At 37.1% G+C, this 14612-nt stretch overlaps 1 protein-coding gene across 1 annotated transcript in view; it reads left to right on the top strand.

Annotated features, from left to right (window-relative positions):
• Positions 1-14612, top strand: part of LOC140736000 (partitioning defective 6 homolog beta-like) — a 50258-nt gene extending 35646 nt beyond the window's left edge. Inside the window, exon 3 of the mRNA XM_073061676.1 lies at positions 4412-14612. Within this exon, the coding sequence (XP_072917777.1) occupies positions 4412-5259 (848 nt within the window). The 3' untranslated portion in view covers positions 5260-14612. The remainder of the gene's footprint in view (positions 1-4411) is intronic.

Raw genomic sequence — 14612 nt, 5'->3', positions numbered from 1 at the left:
CCTAGTTGTGTAAATCGGTGAGGTATTTTCCAAACTCATTTTGCCCTACAAGTTAATATCAACAAAGTATTTCTACATAAGTGTTTCTTTTTCCTCTGTAAGATCAACTTTTCCGTTTAAAAGCTAGCAACTTGCTATCCCCTACCCGCACAAACACAATTCTCTCTCTTCACTTTTCTGAATGCAGTCTGTTGGGAATCCCAGCCTATCTAACAGACAGTCAATCTTTCCTCCAGGAAACTGAAGCAAAACATTCTCTTGAGACACTGCCATTGATCTTGCAAAGCCAGATTATCATGATTTCATAACTGTCCACCCTACGCTTTTTAATCTTGAGTACAGGAATCCATTCTGTTCTGATCCTTGAATTGAGATATATTCCACATAAACTCTATGATTTTTTTTCCCTAATGGAGTAGTAAAAGGAATTTCAGTTCCTTTCAGTTTTTATACACAAGTATAAAGGAAAACACAATAACTTTACTCCAGATCTGATGCTGCACAAAAAAATGACACAATAAGATGAGGAATAAAATAATACAAAGCAAAACAATTAGCATAAATGTGTAAACACGAGGAAATCTGCAGATGCTGGAAATTCAAACAACAACACACACAAAATGCTGGTGGAACACAGCAGGCCAGGCAGCATCTATAGGGAGAAGGGTTGTCGACGTTTCGGGCTGAGACGCTTCATCAGGACTGAGTTTCAGTCACTTTAGACACTTTAGACAGTGTTTAAAGTGACTGAGTTCAGTGCTGACTAGCAACTCCTGTGATGCAGCTGGTGCCAAACTATATCGGTCTCTGCCATTCATTTGGATTCATCAGCTGCGTGGGTGGGGGGGAGCCTGCTTGCTCTCCATGTACTGCCCTGGCTTGTGTATCACATAGACGGCTAAGATGCAACATCCATGGTTAACCTTCACTAATGGAGGGCCTCAATGACCATGTTTGGACCTAAGCTGTGAGGTTTGAGACTGAGTGGTCCTGACAAACATACAATATAAAAGTTGGCAAGTCACAATTTCATCTGTATATATATTTTTTAAAAAGTTTGGTTAGATGCAGTTTTGATTGCATCATTAACTGGAAGGGTATGAGCATTGGAAAGGGTGTAAAGGATCCTGACTCTATTGGAATGTATTAGCTATGAGGAGAGTTTGGACAAACTTTACCCTTTACCTCCAACCCTTTCCTTTCCCATCCAAGTGGCTTCACCTCACCTAGTTCTCCTGCCAACTTTTTTTATTCTGGTGTCTTCCCCCTTCCTTTCCCGTCCTGGAGAATGGTCTCAGCCTGGAACATCACCTGTTTGTTCATTTCCATGGATGCTGCCTCACCTGCTGAATTCTTCCAGTATTTTCTATGTGATGCTTTGGACATACTTGAATTACTTTTACTGGACCATTGGAGGCTGAGGGGAAACATGAAACGTGTATAAAATTGAGGCACGTGTAGGTGTCAGCTTAGCAGATAGCATAGCTTTGAAAGGATATTCAAGTTAAGTTCAAGTTCGATTATCATTCAACCATACATGAATATAGCCAAACAAAACATCATTCCTCAGGGTCAAGGCGCACACACATTTCCCATAGCACATATGGTTACAATTTCAAAAAAACATACTCAAAGAAAAAAATATAGCTTAAATCACTGAGTGGCATGACTGTAGTCCTGATCCAACATGTTCTTCCACCGAGCAGACATTGGAGAACAGCCAAGCAGCCCCCCCCCCCCCCCCAACCCAGTACAGATTCCAGTGCACCCTGCAGGGGCTCTCCCACACCACCTCACAGTCTCCTCTCCTGGGTGGCTGTTACAGGCGAAGCTGCGGCTTTGGGAACAGCTGAGGGAACACAGCTCCCCTGCCATTGGTCTTGCCAACGAACCAGTGGGCTGGACTAGAAGTATACTGCATAACCAATGTCCAACAGAGTCTTGTGATCCTAATAAAAATGTCCAAGACAATCACTCATACAGTGCACCATCTTGGCACAATGGTACACAAGAAGTCCTGGCAACAACAACAATGATAATAAGTCTATTTCCGTCACTATTGAGCAACTCGCTGATGGGATAGTCCTTCAGTAATTGATGTTCTTGGTATCTAGCAATGACTTGTGATCATTGTGAACAAATACACTTTTGATTGGACTCATCTTACCTGGCATGGTAGTGATAGGAACAGCATGGTAGTTTAGTGGTTAACTTAATGCTGTTACAACGTCAGTGATACGGGATCAATTCCACCACTGTCTGTAAGGAGTTTGTATGTTCTCCTCATGAATGTGTGTGTTTCCTCCTGGTGCTCCAGTTACCTCCCACAGGAAAAAGACATACAGTTGAGATTAGTGAGTTGTGGGCATGCTATGTTGGTATTGGAAGCTTTGTGACACTTTCGGGCTGCCCAGCACAATACTTGCTGATTTCAGTCAACACAAATAACACATTTCACTGATTTTGATGTACATATGACAAAGATAATTTCTAGGTATAAAAGGCATCAGTGTATGTGGAGAAAGTGGGACTATGGTATTGGGATACAATCATATTAAATAGTGGCAAAGCCTCAAAGGTTAAATACCCTATTACAATTATTCATATTTTATATTTTAATATTCTGGTTATCTGGCACCTTTGAGCATTTGGTAGTGTTGTGCTGATAATTTTCTGGACTATTGGGTATTACTCCTAATAGCACTTGTAAAATGTAAAAGCTGAAACTGTTGTATTTCTTTTCATTGAACCCAGTGAGTTTAAAGAGTAGAAAAATATGCATGAGATTCTGTAGATGCTGGAAATCCAGTATAACCCACACTAAATGCTAAGGAACTCAGCTCAGGCAAGAGTCTATGGAGAGGAATAAGGTGCTGACATTTCAGGCCAAAAGCCTTTAGCAGGACTGGAAAGGAAGGGGAAACAAATCAGAATATGAAGGTGAGATGGGTGTTGGGGAAGAGTACAAACTAGAAGGTGATAGGTGAAGGTGGTTGGTGGGGACGGTGATGAAATTTGAAGCAGGGAGGTGATTTGGGGGGGGGGGAATGGGAGGATGGAGTGAAGGCTGAAGAAGAGATCTGATAATAGACCATGGGAGAAAGGGAAGGAGGAGGGAAGTGATAGGCCGGTGAGGGGAAGAGAAAGAGGTAAGAGGGGAGCCAGATTGAGGAATGGAAAATAGGGGGAGGGGTGAAATTACTCTAAATTAGAGAAATTGACATTCATGCTGTCAGGTTGGAGACTACCCAGATGGAATATGAGGTATTGCGCCTTCAACCTGAGTGAGGAAAAATATACAAGTTGCAAACCTACCCATGGAGCTAGGCTTGTGGCCTGGAACAGTTGCACATCTTGCCCACTCTCTAAACTTCAGCCACATTCCAGACCCCAGTTGTAGCCACAAACTCAAGTCACACTCTGGATCCCAGGCTTGTATTCCAGATAGGATCTATGCAATTTGAATAATTGGATGCTGGAATATCAGAAGGAAAGTCATTGTACTCCATTGGAGTACAACACATAGGAGTACTCCAACACAGTTTCAATTACCAGTACCTATTATAATAACATTTCCTACCTCTGTGTGTGTAGCTGTGATTGCTCTTGAATTCTTTATTATATTTGGTGAAGTATTTCTTAGACACAAAATGGAAATCACTTTACATCCATTCAACATTCTCCTTCATAATTGGAAAGACTACTTAAGGGTCACTCCTCAATTTTCTCTTCTTCTCTCTCCTCCCCCCCCCCCCCCCCCACCGGAAAAAAAAAGAAATCCATCCATTCAAGCTTCTGTGTAAGATTTAAAATGACACACAGTATATTGCACATAAGTGAGATTCTTTACTCCTGTAGAACATGCTGTACTTAGTCTGATTTAAATTTGATCCATAATATTTATAACCTGCCTGGTTCATTAATGTTCTTCAGGAAAGAAATGACCATCCTTTCCCTACTTGGGTTATAATAACTCAATTCATGGCAGACTCTGAGCAACCTCCTCAGTTTGGAGTCAATTAAAGATGAACAATAAATTCAGGAATTGCTTAATCTTATTTACCTTAAACTATTGAAACATCCTTGAGCAATATAATTATACGTTGGCAGGTATGGTGCCAAAGAAAAGGATTGTATAGGCTGTTTCTCTTGGGAACAAATGGCACTCATTGTGCTAAAAGTTCTTGGTGGGGGAGTGCAGAGGCAAAATTTATCCCAAAATAAAATTGCATTGGCAGTGTTTCAGCGCAGTCATGGATCAAAAACTACTTCCACAAAAGGATGGGGGAAACTGGGTGATCAATTATTTTAATATTGCTCAATCTTCATTGTTTTCCATGATTTTATTTGAAATTCTTCAGAAATTGTTTAATATCTTGTATGTGTAACTAGAATTTTTTTTATTTTGCAGAAGATGCTGACTATAGTGCCTTCGGTACAGACACTTTAACACGGAAAAAGAACGTCTTGTCAAATGTGCTGCGTCCTGATATTAATCGAAAGAAACCAGCAATTGCAATCAGCTTACCACGTGATTTTCGTCCAGTGTCTTCTATCATTGATGTGGACATTCTTCCAGAAACCCATCGAAGAGTGAGGTTATACAAGCATGGGTCTGATAAACCACTGGGATTCTATATCCGCGATGGCTCAAGTGTTCGAGTAACACCTCATGGGCTTGAAAAAGTCCCTGGAATTTTCATTTCTAGATTGGTGCAAGGAGGATTGGCGGAAAGCACTGGTCTGTTAGCTGTAAACGATGAAGTTCTTGAGGTGAATGGGATTGAGGTGTCAGGAAAAAGTCTTGATCAGGTGACCGATATGATGATAGCAAATAGCCATAATCTCATCATTACTGTGAAGCCAGCAAATCAAAGAAATAACGTTGTGAGAATTAGTCGGACTTCCGGTAGTTCAGGCCAGTCCACTGACAGTGGAACTAGCCATGTTACTTATACGACAGCTCCACATATTATGCAAAATTTCCATTCTGAAGAAGTGGACAGTGATGAAGAAACAGACATAGTCATCGAGGGCAGTGGTGAACCAGAACACATTCCATTGGCAACGCCTACCAACGCTAGTGTAGCATCTTTAACAAAAAGTGACCATGATCACGGTTTAACTTCAAATGGTTCTGTTGCTGGAGTGAAGGAAAACATGCACATACCGTCAAATCCCTTGAAAGTGGATCCTATCGAGAAAGAAAATGTGAACAGGCAAAGCATTGAAGAAGATGGCACTGTTATTACACTCTAAGTTTCTTGATCTGCACTTAGAGGTGCTAGTGTTTTGTTAATGGTTGCCTGTTGTACAGCTGCTTTGTCATAATTGCAAATTGCTCACTTTTGAGAAATGAGCAACATGATCTATGTAGTTATATCACCAGAAGAAGTACAGGCTTAGTGGACAGAGTAGCAAGATCTTCACTGGCTGGACCCATTCCATTTGTATTTTTATATGTAGAGAGAATTATTCAAAAAGCAAACACCACTTTTGGAAAGGAGAAATAATACCACTCCATCCCAAACAGATAAAACAAATGAATGACCTTGTATTGCTTCAAGTCAAGCCAATATTTCTTCATTATTGAAATACATTAAGAATTAACTGACTGTACAGTTATTGGAAGTGGTGGTCTAATTAATTTTCTTTACAATTGTAAACTTTGAAAAAAGACTTAACATAATCACATCCTCTGCTTGTTTTATTCCTTTTGCTTAAAAGACTTTGCATGTGTGCATGTAATTGGTAAGGTATCATTAGGCACTTTTTATAACTAGCACGTTTGACAAAGTGACTGCACAACAAGATGGGATTAAGTATAATTTTAAATTTAGCCCTATCTTACAATTACATAGTTGCTATTTAATTCCTTTTATAAAATGTCTTGCAGAATCTAGTGTGCAAAATTCATTCTTTCAGGTTTTGCTATTTCTAATTAGTAAGGATTAAATATATTGCTAAATATAAATTTAATAATCATGCTCAAAAGACAAACTAAAGTACTAATATCAGCATAGGAGTAATGCATTAAAATTCATATTATAATTCCATACACATTATAGATTAATATTAATTAGCAGAATATCCCTAGCCTAATTGTTCTCTTCTAACAATGTGTGGAGGGCTGATGTTATCATGAATTTGGTAATTTAGAGCCAGTGTACATAAACATAATGAAATTCTTTTGCCTTGTGCAAACATCATAAAAAGGAAAATCAAACAGACCTGTTGGTAGTCTGATTAGATCCAACTCAGACATATGACGCCAAATGGTCTTCAGAAAATCCTTGGGTGATAGAAATTCTAGGAAAAAAAATTGCCTTGTGCCAACAAAGGAGCCATATGATCAACATGTATTTTGTTTGGGTCCAAAAAACGAAGTTACCAGTTTTCCTCTTTCTGATGTTTTGGTATGTACCAGGCCTCATCACATGGAAAAACTAATGAATTATTTATTTTTATCCCAACTCCCTGACTTGTTGCTGTACTACTGAGAATTTTAGCTTTGAACTTAACTTATTGATTCATGCCTGAATATAAAAGGAAATGTAATTTGCAAGAATACATTCACATTGTATGAGCCATTTTAGTAGATAGGTTTGGGGTTATTCAAATATGTTTTCACCTTCTTGATTCTTTCTCAGAGCTTTCCAACCAATTTTCTTTTATATCAAACTATAGTGAAATTTTGTACTGTAATTTACAAACATGAGTAGTAGCTTACTTCTAACACGAGTAAGTTCACCTTGTTACTTATCAGAGAAATCTGGGAGTTGGAGGAGACTGTGTTTGCTGAAGGTTTATTTGCTGACATTGGTTTCAATGTAGATATTTTATTGGTTTTACCATTCTAATTTGTATAGAAGTCCACACAGTGATGCTTTCTGTAGAAGATATATTTCTTGCAATATGTCCTTGACTTGTGGGAATCAAGAATTGTGTTACCTAGCCAGATGTCTTTTTTTCATCACAATCAATATACCTCCTTTAAATTGAAAAATTATCTCTTTTGAATTGGGGAACAACCTTAATTCTTAAACTTTTTTTTACTTTTTACAAAAGTTTAGTTTTTTTAAGGTAAGGTTTTAGCTTATTTTGAGTTTTTAAAAAGTTTATCTTGAACTTTATAATGTACTTTCCATTTTGACGTCAAGATGTAAGTAAGCCTGTAAGAGAAACTGCTCCAAGTTCTGCATGCTTGCTACAGTGGCACATTTAGCTGAAGCCAGAAGCCATACTTGTAGGTGACAATTGGGTTTGGAAATACTTGCACAGGTCCTTCCAACTTATAAGAGAGCAAAATGTATTATTAACATAATGAACATTTTGATCATACAAAATCAAAACCCCATGGCTGCTGTAGATTCCTCTGTCAGGTGACATCAGTAGAGGGATGTTTGAACTTTTATCAGAACAGATTTAACATTTGAGCATCCTTGACTTTTTTTTGGAAATAATCTATCTTTCCTGATATTTTAGATAGAAGCACACTGAACAAATATTCTACTCAATGTATACCGTGCATTTAAGCTTACATTTGAGTGCATAGGATTGTTTTTTTCTTTACCAGACAGACTTCAGTGTTCTGAATTCATAGTTTCCAAAGTTATTTTTGTGGCCTTTGCTCCATTAGTGAAGAATGATCATTTTGAGCAATCAGTTTTTGTGTTATAACTGAAAATTTAGATATGTCCCTTTTAGATATTACTGGATTAGTGTTGTCCCAGTGACTTCATGTTATTGATTTGTTTGAAAAATGCTTATTTACTCTGCACTCTGTCATAATTTGGATATGTTCATTCTTCAAGGAGAGATGCTGAGTTAACACCAGGTCTCTTACAAAAGTGTGGGGGAAAGGGTGGTAGTTGGCTCTGCACACTCAGTAGTTTCTTAAATTAGGAAATCATTGCCAGAAATTAGGAAGCAGGATGCCCAAATGTCTTTTTACATGGTACAAATTCCATGGCAAATTAACTAATTCTGTTGTGGTCCAAGTCCTGGTTCAAACTGCTACTTATTTAGTAAACCAAAAGTTGCAATTGTGAGTTGCATTCAAGAATCTACACATCAATTACCATCCTGGTTCAAATAAGGTATTTACTATTTATACATTATCCAATGACTTCTCTTTGCTTTGTACAGTCCACAGTTCACACCAACATAAATAAAATGCTGGAGGAGCTCAGCTGACTGATCTGGATGAAGGGTCTCAGATTGAAATGTTGACTGTTCATTCGTGTTCTTTGAAGCTGTTTGACTTGGTTCCTTCAGTATTTTGTGTATTGATCTGCTCTGGATTTCCAGCATTTGCAGAATATCTTGTTCACAATTCACACCATCCTGACGAGACTGCAATTTTTTTTCAGGAACTCGGTGAATTTCAGTTGTTAATAATACAGCCATACATTATATCTGTTGGTGGTTTGTAATTTGATTCATGAAGAGATGTTAAACTGAATCAAATGATTGATTATTCTAACCATGTTTATCAAATCATCATTGAAGGAATAAGGATTTATAATTTTTAATACACTGTTTCAATTATTAATCAAATGTAAATCCCAGTGGAACTGAAATCTGTAAGTTTTTGCTTTATCTATTGAATCACGTTGTATATAGATCCACAGATTTCAAGACATCTTGCTCTACTTTTTTCCATTTTCACTTGCCTGTAGAATAGTTTTTTCCCCCAAAACCTTTTTTATAAGTAAGACATTTCATTATGCTTAAATCTAAAAATTTTACTGATGCCGTATTTCATTATTGAACTTTAAATCTTTTAAGGAGCGGGTGTGGGAGAGAGGCCCTCCATTGGTCAGGGTTGTCCAGGAATTATTGCCTCTTAGCTGTCTATCTGAGACTGTACACAAACCAGGGCAGTATGATATCAGAACAAGCTGTTGCCCATGCAGGTGATGAACCCAAAGGAACAGCAGAGACTGATGCAGTTTAGCACCAGCAGCATCACATGAGTTGCCAGTCAGCATTGAACTCAAATGTAGGATTGCCTTAGGAACTCCAGCTCCAGATTTTTCCTCACAGTCTTTCCCAAGGCAGTGGAGGTTTGAGATCAGACTTTTCGTTTTCCCAGATGAGCCCCATCTCCCAACACAACTGGTTTTAAGGTACTAGTAACCCGCCTTTGTCTCTCCTCCTGTCAGTAGAAACTGTTCCACTGGGTTTAGTAGCTAAGCCTGACATGAAGGCCGGGAGCTAGACCTGGTTGTCAGCAGCCATGACAACCATAAGAAATCCAATCATTTGATTGGAACTCTTAATTTTTACATAGATTTGATAATTGGCCACCAACAAATAAAGAAAATTACAGATTCTGGAAATTTGAAACATAAATTAAAGATCCTGTATATATTCGACTTAAGAGAAATGAAGGCATTGTTTCAGGTCAACAGCCTTTCAATAAAACTTTACTTTTTCCTTGGATAAAAAGGCTAGGACTTGAAATATTAATTCTTTGTCCTTCTCCACAGTTGCTGCTTGACATACTGATTAATTCTGTAATTTTCTTTTACAATAAAATAACTAGCTGAAAACTCATTTACATTAAAATACTTGATATTTGCATAAATCAAACAGCTAAAAATCATGTCAGGATTTTATTTTAGTTTTTCTCAGTTACTTAACCATGCTAGTCAAAACAGTAGCCACATTCTCAAAACAGACCACAATACACTAACACATTTTGCAAAACTTCCCATTCTAACTGCTAAATGCACTCAGCCAATCAGAACAGTAAACACTTGCAGCAAAAGTGAATAATTAAATGAAATCAGCTCACAGCATTACATTACTAACACATGTAAGCAATCACTGGCAAGACACTAACCATCCTGTCTGAGGCATAACATCAACGGTAGTCAGCTGTATAGTATGATGCTTGTTGCTTACTGTGTACATATAATGCCAGAAATCAGGACATTTAGTCCATTATTGTAAAAATAAGGATTACAATTCCATTCAGGAGTATGAACGTTGAAGGACAGTGTGAGATGCAAGAATGAACAAACACATCTTCACTGGATTCTCAGCATCTGTTGTTGCATGAAAATCAGACAAAATTGCTCACACCTTTGCAGCAGGAGTCACTCTGATAACAGAAATGTAGAGCAATAATGATCACCTTTGACCTTTTGTGTCTCTAATGTTGGGCCACATGTTTTCAACAACATCGCATGGAATGTGCTCCCTAGCAATGCAGCAGGGGAAACGCCTCCTGGAATACCTAATCCAGCCCTAGTGGTCTGACACAGTGATTATTAACAAACCAATTATCCATCAGCATTTGCTCATAAGGAAGCTTGTTATAGACCCTTCATCTCCAGGAGGGAAAAAACCTCAAAAGAATGATTGAGAACCAGGAAGTATGGTGGAAGGATTTTGATGGAGATGTGTGGTTGTGCCTGAAACCAGTCTGTCACTGCAGATGAGTGGTGGAAAGATACATTGTCCCACATGATGATGTAGTGTGGGCTATTGATCCTGACATCTTGTTCTTCCTCGCACTGTAGTTGTCTAGAGCCTATCAAGGAATATGATGAGGTTTGGGATGTTACATGGCTCAATCATTGGGATGTATGCTTAAACATCAGTGTCTGATAGAGCTGCACACATGGTAATGTTTGAACCTCTCTGGTATGGTACCTGGACTGTTGCACTTTGCCCTACAACATTCCTCCCTCACCTCCTTGTCTTAGATATATTGAAGCCAGCTTCATCAGTGTAGATCAGTGGTTCCAACCTTTTTTATGCCATGGACCCCTACCATTTTTGATTGGGAACCCCCGATGTATGTTAATTAATGTGGTAACACATTGGACTCCAGCTCCATTACCCTCTGAAAATCGCAATAATGACAATAGAGAAGACAAAGTCAGGAAGAGTGTATGATAAGGAACAGAGTAATTTGTAAAGTCTACATATATGATGTTGACAACTTGTACATCAAGATACTTCAGATCCTTAATCTTGTCACTGATTTTAATAAAAGGTGTGCTCTGTAGATCTGTTTCATCTTGATGAGGTTTCAACATCCTATCAATTGTTGATGTATTCTGAATTGGATATTTGAGAATATGGTATGATCTGCAATTACAGCTGTCTATTTCACGCAAGTGTATGGCATTATTTGCTAGTACCATCTGAACAATTGCTACCTCTTGTTCAGCATTGAACACCTTGGCTCACCCACTAACTGGATATCTATTTTCAGTTCAATAAAAACACAAGTATATTTCCACTGAAATACATTTACTATGGCACACTATTTGTAGAGGGAAAATTGCTGTTTCATACATAATGTCAAACTTAGTTACATATCATACAGGTGTAAATTTGATATGTGGTGTCTTACCGATTCTCATTTCTGAATGTCCAAATAATTGATGCCACGCTTGAATGTGACACGTTAGGCTGCACCCTTAGACCAGCCTCGCATGTGCACAGGCCATAATTTAGGACAATAGTTGCTGGTATGTCACAAGAGACCTCCTCTTCACAGTCCCTTCCCATCTCCTCTTTCAGCAAACATCTGAACTCTTTCCCCTTCCACATTAGGTGTGTGGATGTTCTTTCCTTTTCATTTTCTATTTTCAAATGATGCTACACTACCATATAGAAACATAAAATTCTGAAAGGGATAGATAAGATAGAAGCAGGAAAGTTGTTGTGAGTAGAACTAGGGGACATGGCCTCAAGATTTGGGGGAGTAGATTTAGGATGGAGATGAGAAGGAACTACTTTTCCCATAGAGTGGTGAATCTGTGGAATTTTCTGCAAAATGAAGCTGTGGAGGCTACCTCAATAAATATATTTAAGTTGAAGTTGGACAGATTTTTGCATAGTAGGAGAATTTAAGGGTTATGGAGAAAAGGCAGGTAGGTGAAGAGGAGTCCATGGCCCAATCAGCCTTGATCTTATTGAATGGTGAAAAAGGCTCGATGGGCCAAATAGCCTACTACTGCTCCTATTCCTTATGTTCTTGCCACCACTTTTGTGTGTCAGTATCTGCTGATTGGTGTATAAATAGATCTGCAATGATTTCTTAATTCCTTCCAAAATGGAGTCACCTCTGAATCAATGATTTGGGATTGATTGCTGTCGGCTTAGGCATTTGATAGTGTTTTGCTTGACCTGACACTAGCAATTGATTTTTGTTTCTTCTCATGACTGCTGAGTCTAGTGGCTTGCAAGAAGTTTATTAGCAATTAAGACAGGCATACATGCAAAGAGAAATAATTGTGCTGAGGTGATAGCTGTTCTGCTCATATGGAGTTTAAAATTGATCACATGCACTTCTGGCTTGATCAAAGTGTCTAGACAATTGAGAAACACTATAAGTATGTCCATATCAAACTAAAGGAGACCTTCATATGGTTGGCTTTCATTGATACAAAGGTTCCTAATGCTTCATCTGTCATCGTGAAGTAATTATTAACATAATTACAATGTTACGGCTTTAAAGTATTTCTAAAATTCCCATCAACTTGAATTTTTTTCAATAATATACAGATTTTATGAATACGGGATGTGACAAAGAGCTTTGATTCTGAACTAGTACCGATTTGTCTTTCTGAATTACAGTAGCATGGATTTCCTTTAATTGTTCAGCTACCAGTGAGTTGCTGAAGTGTTTGTCGTGGAGAAGATTAAATGCGAGCATCTTTTAAAGCAAAAGAAATGGATTTTTTTCTTAATAACTGGAGTTAAATTTTTATGATGATCAGACTCTAAACATTGCAGATATGATCTCACTGATATAGAATTGTAATGAGAACTTTGCAGCAGTTATTTAATTGCAATGTTAGGGTACTTTTTTTAAAAAAAAAGTTACTCAAGTTATTCCATGCCTTTTTAAATTAAATTCAGATCCTTATTGTTGTCCTGCGCTGTGAGTGATGAGGTATAGGAGTGAAAACTGACAAAATAGATTTAATGATTCCACGATTACAGTACTGTATGTGCTTAATTATTGGTGGAGAAAAGCTTTTAGTTTGTATAGGGAGGATAACTAAATATTCATGTACTATCTAAAATACATGAATTGCTCTAGAAAAATTGTAAGTACTGTATTATGTATTAGGAAAAGCAGCTGAATCAATCAATATTATGCAACAATTTACCTACCCCCCCCCCTTATTAGTTTGCACATGCGTGATCATGTGTTTTTTGAATTAGTTTAAAATTGACGGTTTATTTGCACCCAAAACACTGAATGTGATTAAACAATCATTTTTAGATTATACTGGACAAAATGCATGAAATGCACTTCCTTTGATTTACAATTACACTGGACAACTTTCAGGTTTTCTGATTCTTAATCTTTATAAATATTTTGGTTACTTTAATACACTGATCTTCACAAACTAATAGCATTTATAAAGCACACGCGAGTTGTATTGTGCAGAACGTAGCAATGCTCACCGATTCATTAAATAACAGTAATAGATCAAATAATTTGCTATGGTACATTTTAGTTGTGCATGTACCCTCTGCTGGTTACTGGAAGTACTACATGTCTTACGACTGAAGCGCATTTCATTGTGGGCTATTGTAAGGTTTTGTATCTCAAACCACTGGAGAGAAATGTGTAAATGAAATGCTTTCTTAAGTAGTTATTTTATTATCGAGCAATTTGTAAGAGTAATTACTCAAATTGGAAAACAAATCGCAAGTAATAAGCACATTTTAGTTTTGGTCTTTATTGTTTCATTTACTACCTCTTTGAACTATATACTTTTTAAAAATACTGCACTCTGACATGATCTTGGCCAATTGCATATCATTCCAGGTAATTTGTATTCCATAGTGAAAATACAGCCACAAATTGCTTCTTTTTTAAAAAAAAAACTATAGTTGAAAATTCTTTTTGAGTTTTAACTATTCTTTGTGAATAAAATGCTATTGATTTTTTACCACATTTTTATGAAAAAATTGTAAAGAATAGGCACAATTATCAGTATTTTCTTACCACTATACAATGTACATTTATATGATCACACTAAAGAGAAACTTTACAATTTAGAATTGGAGATTGTAGCCTCATGCTTAATATATTTTGTATTGACTGGAGAAAGTAGAGGCTTCAATTTTTGTAGTTATTGTGAAGTCTGATTTCCTGTGCTATAGAAAGCATTGTGGTACTTTTTTTTAAAAAAAATTGCTTTTCCTTGGGATTGTAAGACAATAGATAATCATGTTTTATGCAATTCATAAATTTCTTTACATACTTTGAATTGAATGATTCCAAAATCATTGAAAGACACAACTGAGCAATTAAAAAATTAATAAATTGCAAGAGATAAGGAAAAGCCTTGTGTTACTGATAGGTACTTGTACAAACTTGGATTTGCAGAGTTTGACAATTTGAAACTTTTTATGATCAGTATTTTAAATCTTGAAATTACTTGTAAACTGTGCTAGAAGACTATTCCTTAATCCAAATAATAAATGAGATATTGCACTTTAATTCCCTTTTGCTAAACTTTTCACATAGCATTGACTTGGTACCAAATGCATTCTGTGGAAGTGGGAACAGAAAACTTGGCATGCATATTGTTGAATATAACAATAAAAACTGATGAATAAACAAA

The sequence above is a fragment of the Hemitrygon akajei genome, chromosome 11 (assembly GCF_048418815.1).
Source record: "Hemitrygon akajei chromosome 11, sHemAka1.3, whole genome shotgun sequence".
NCBI classification, from domain to species: domain Eukaryota; kingdom Metazoa; phylum Chordata; class Chondrichthyes; order Myliobatiformes; family Dasyatidae; genus Hemitrygon; species Hemitrygon akajei.
This window is presented reverse-complemented; position numbering and strand designations above follow the sequence as displayed.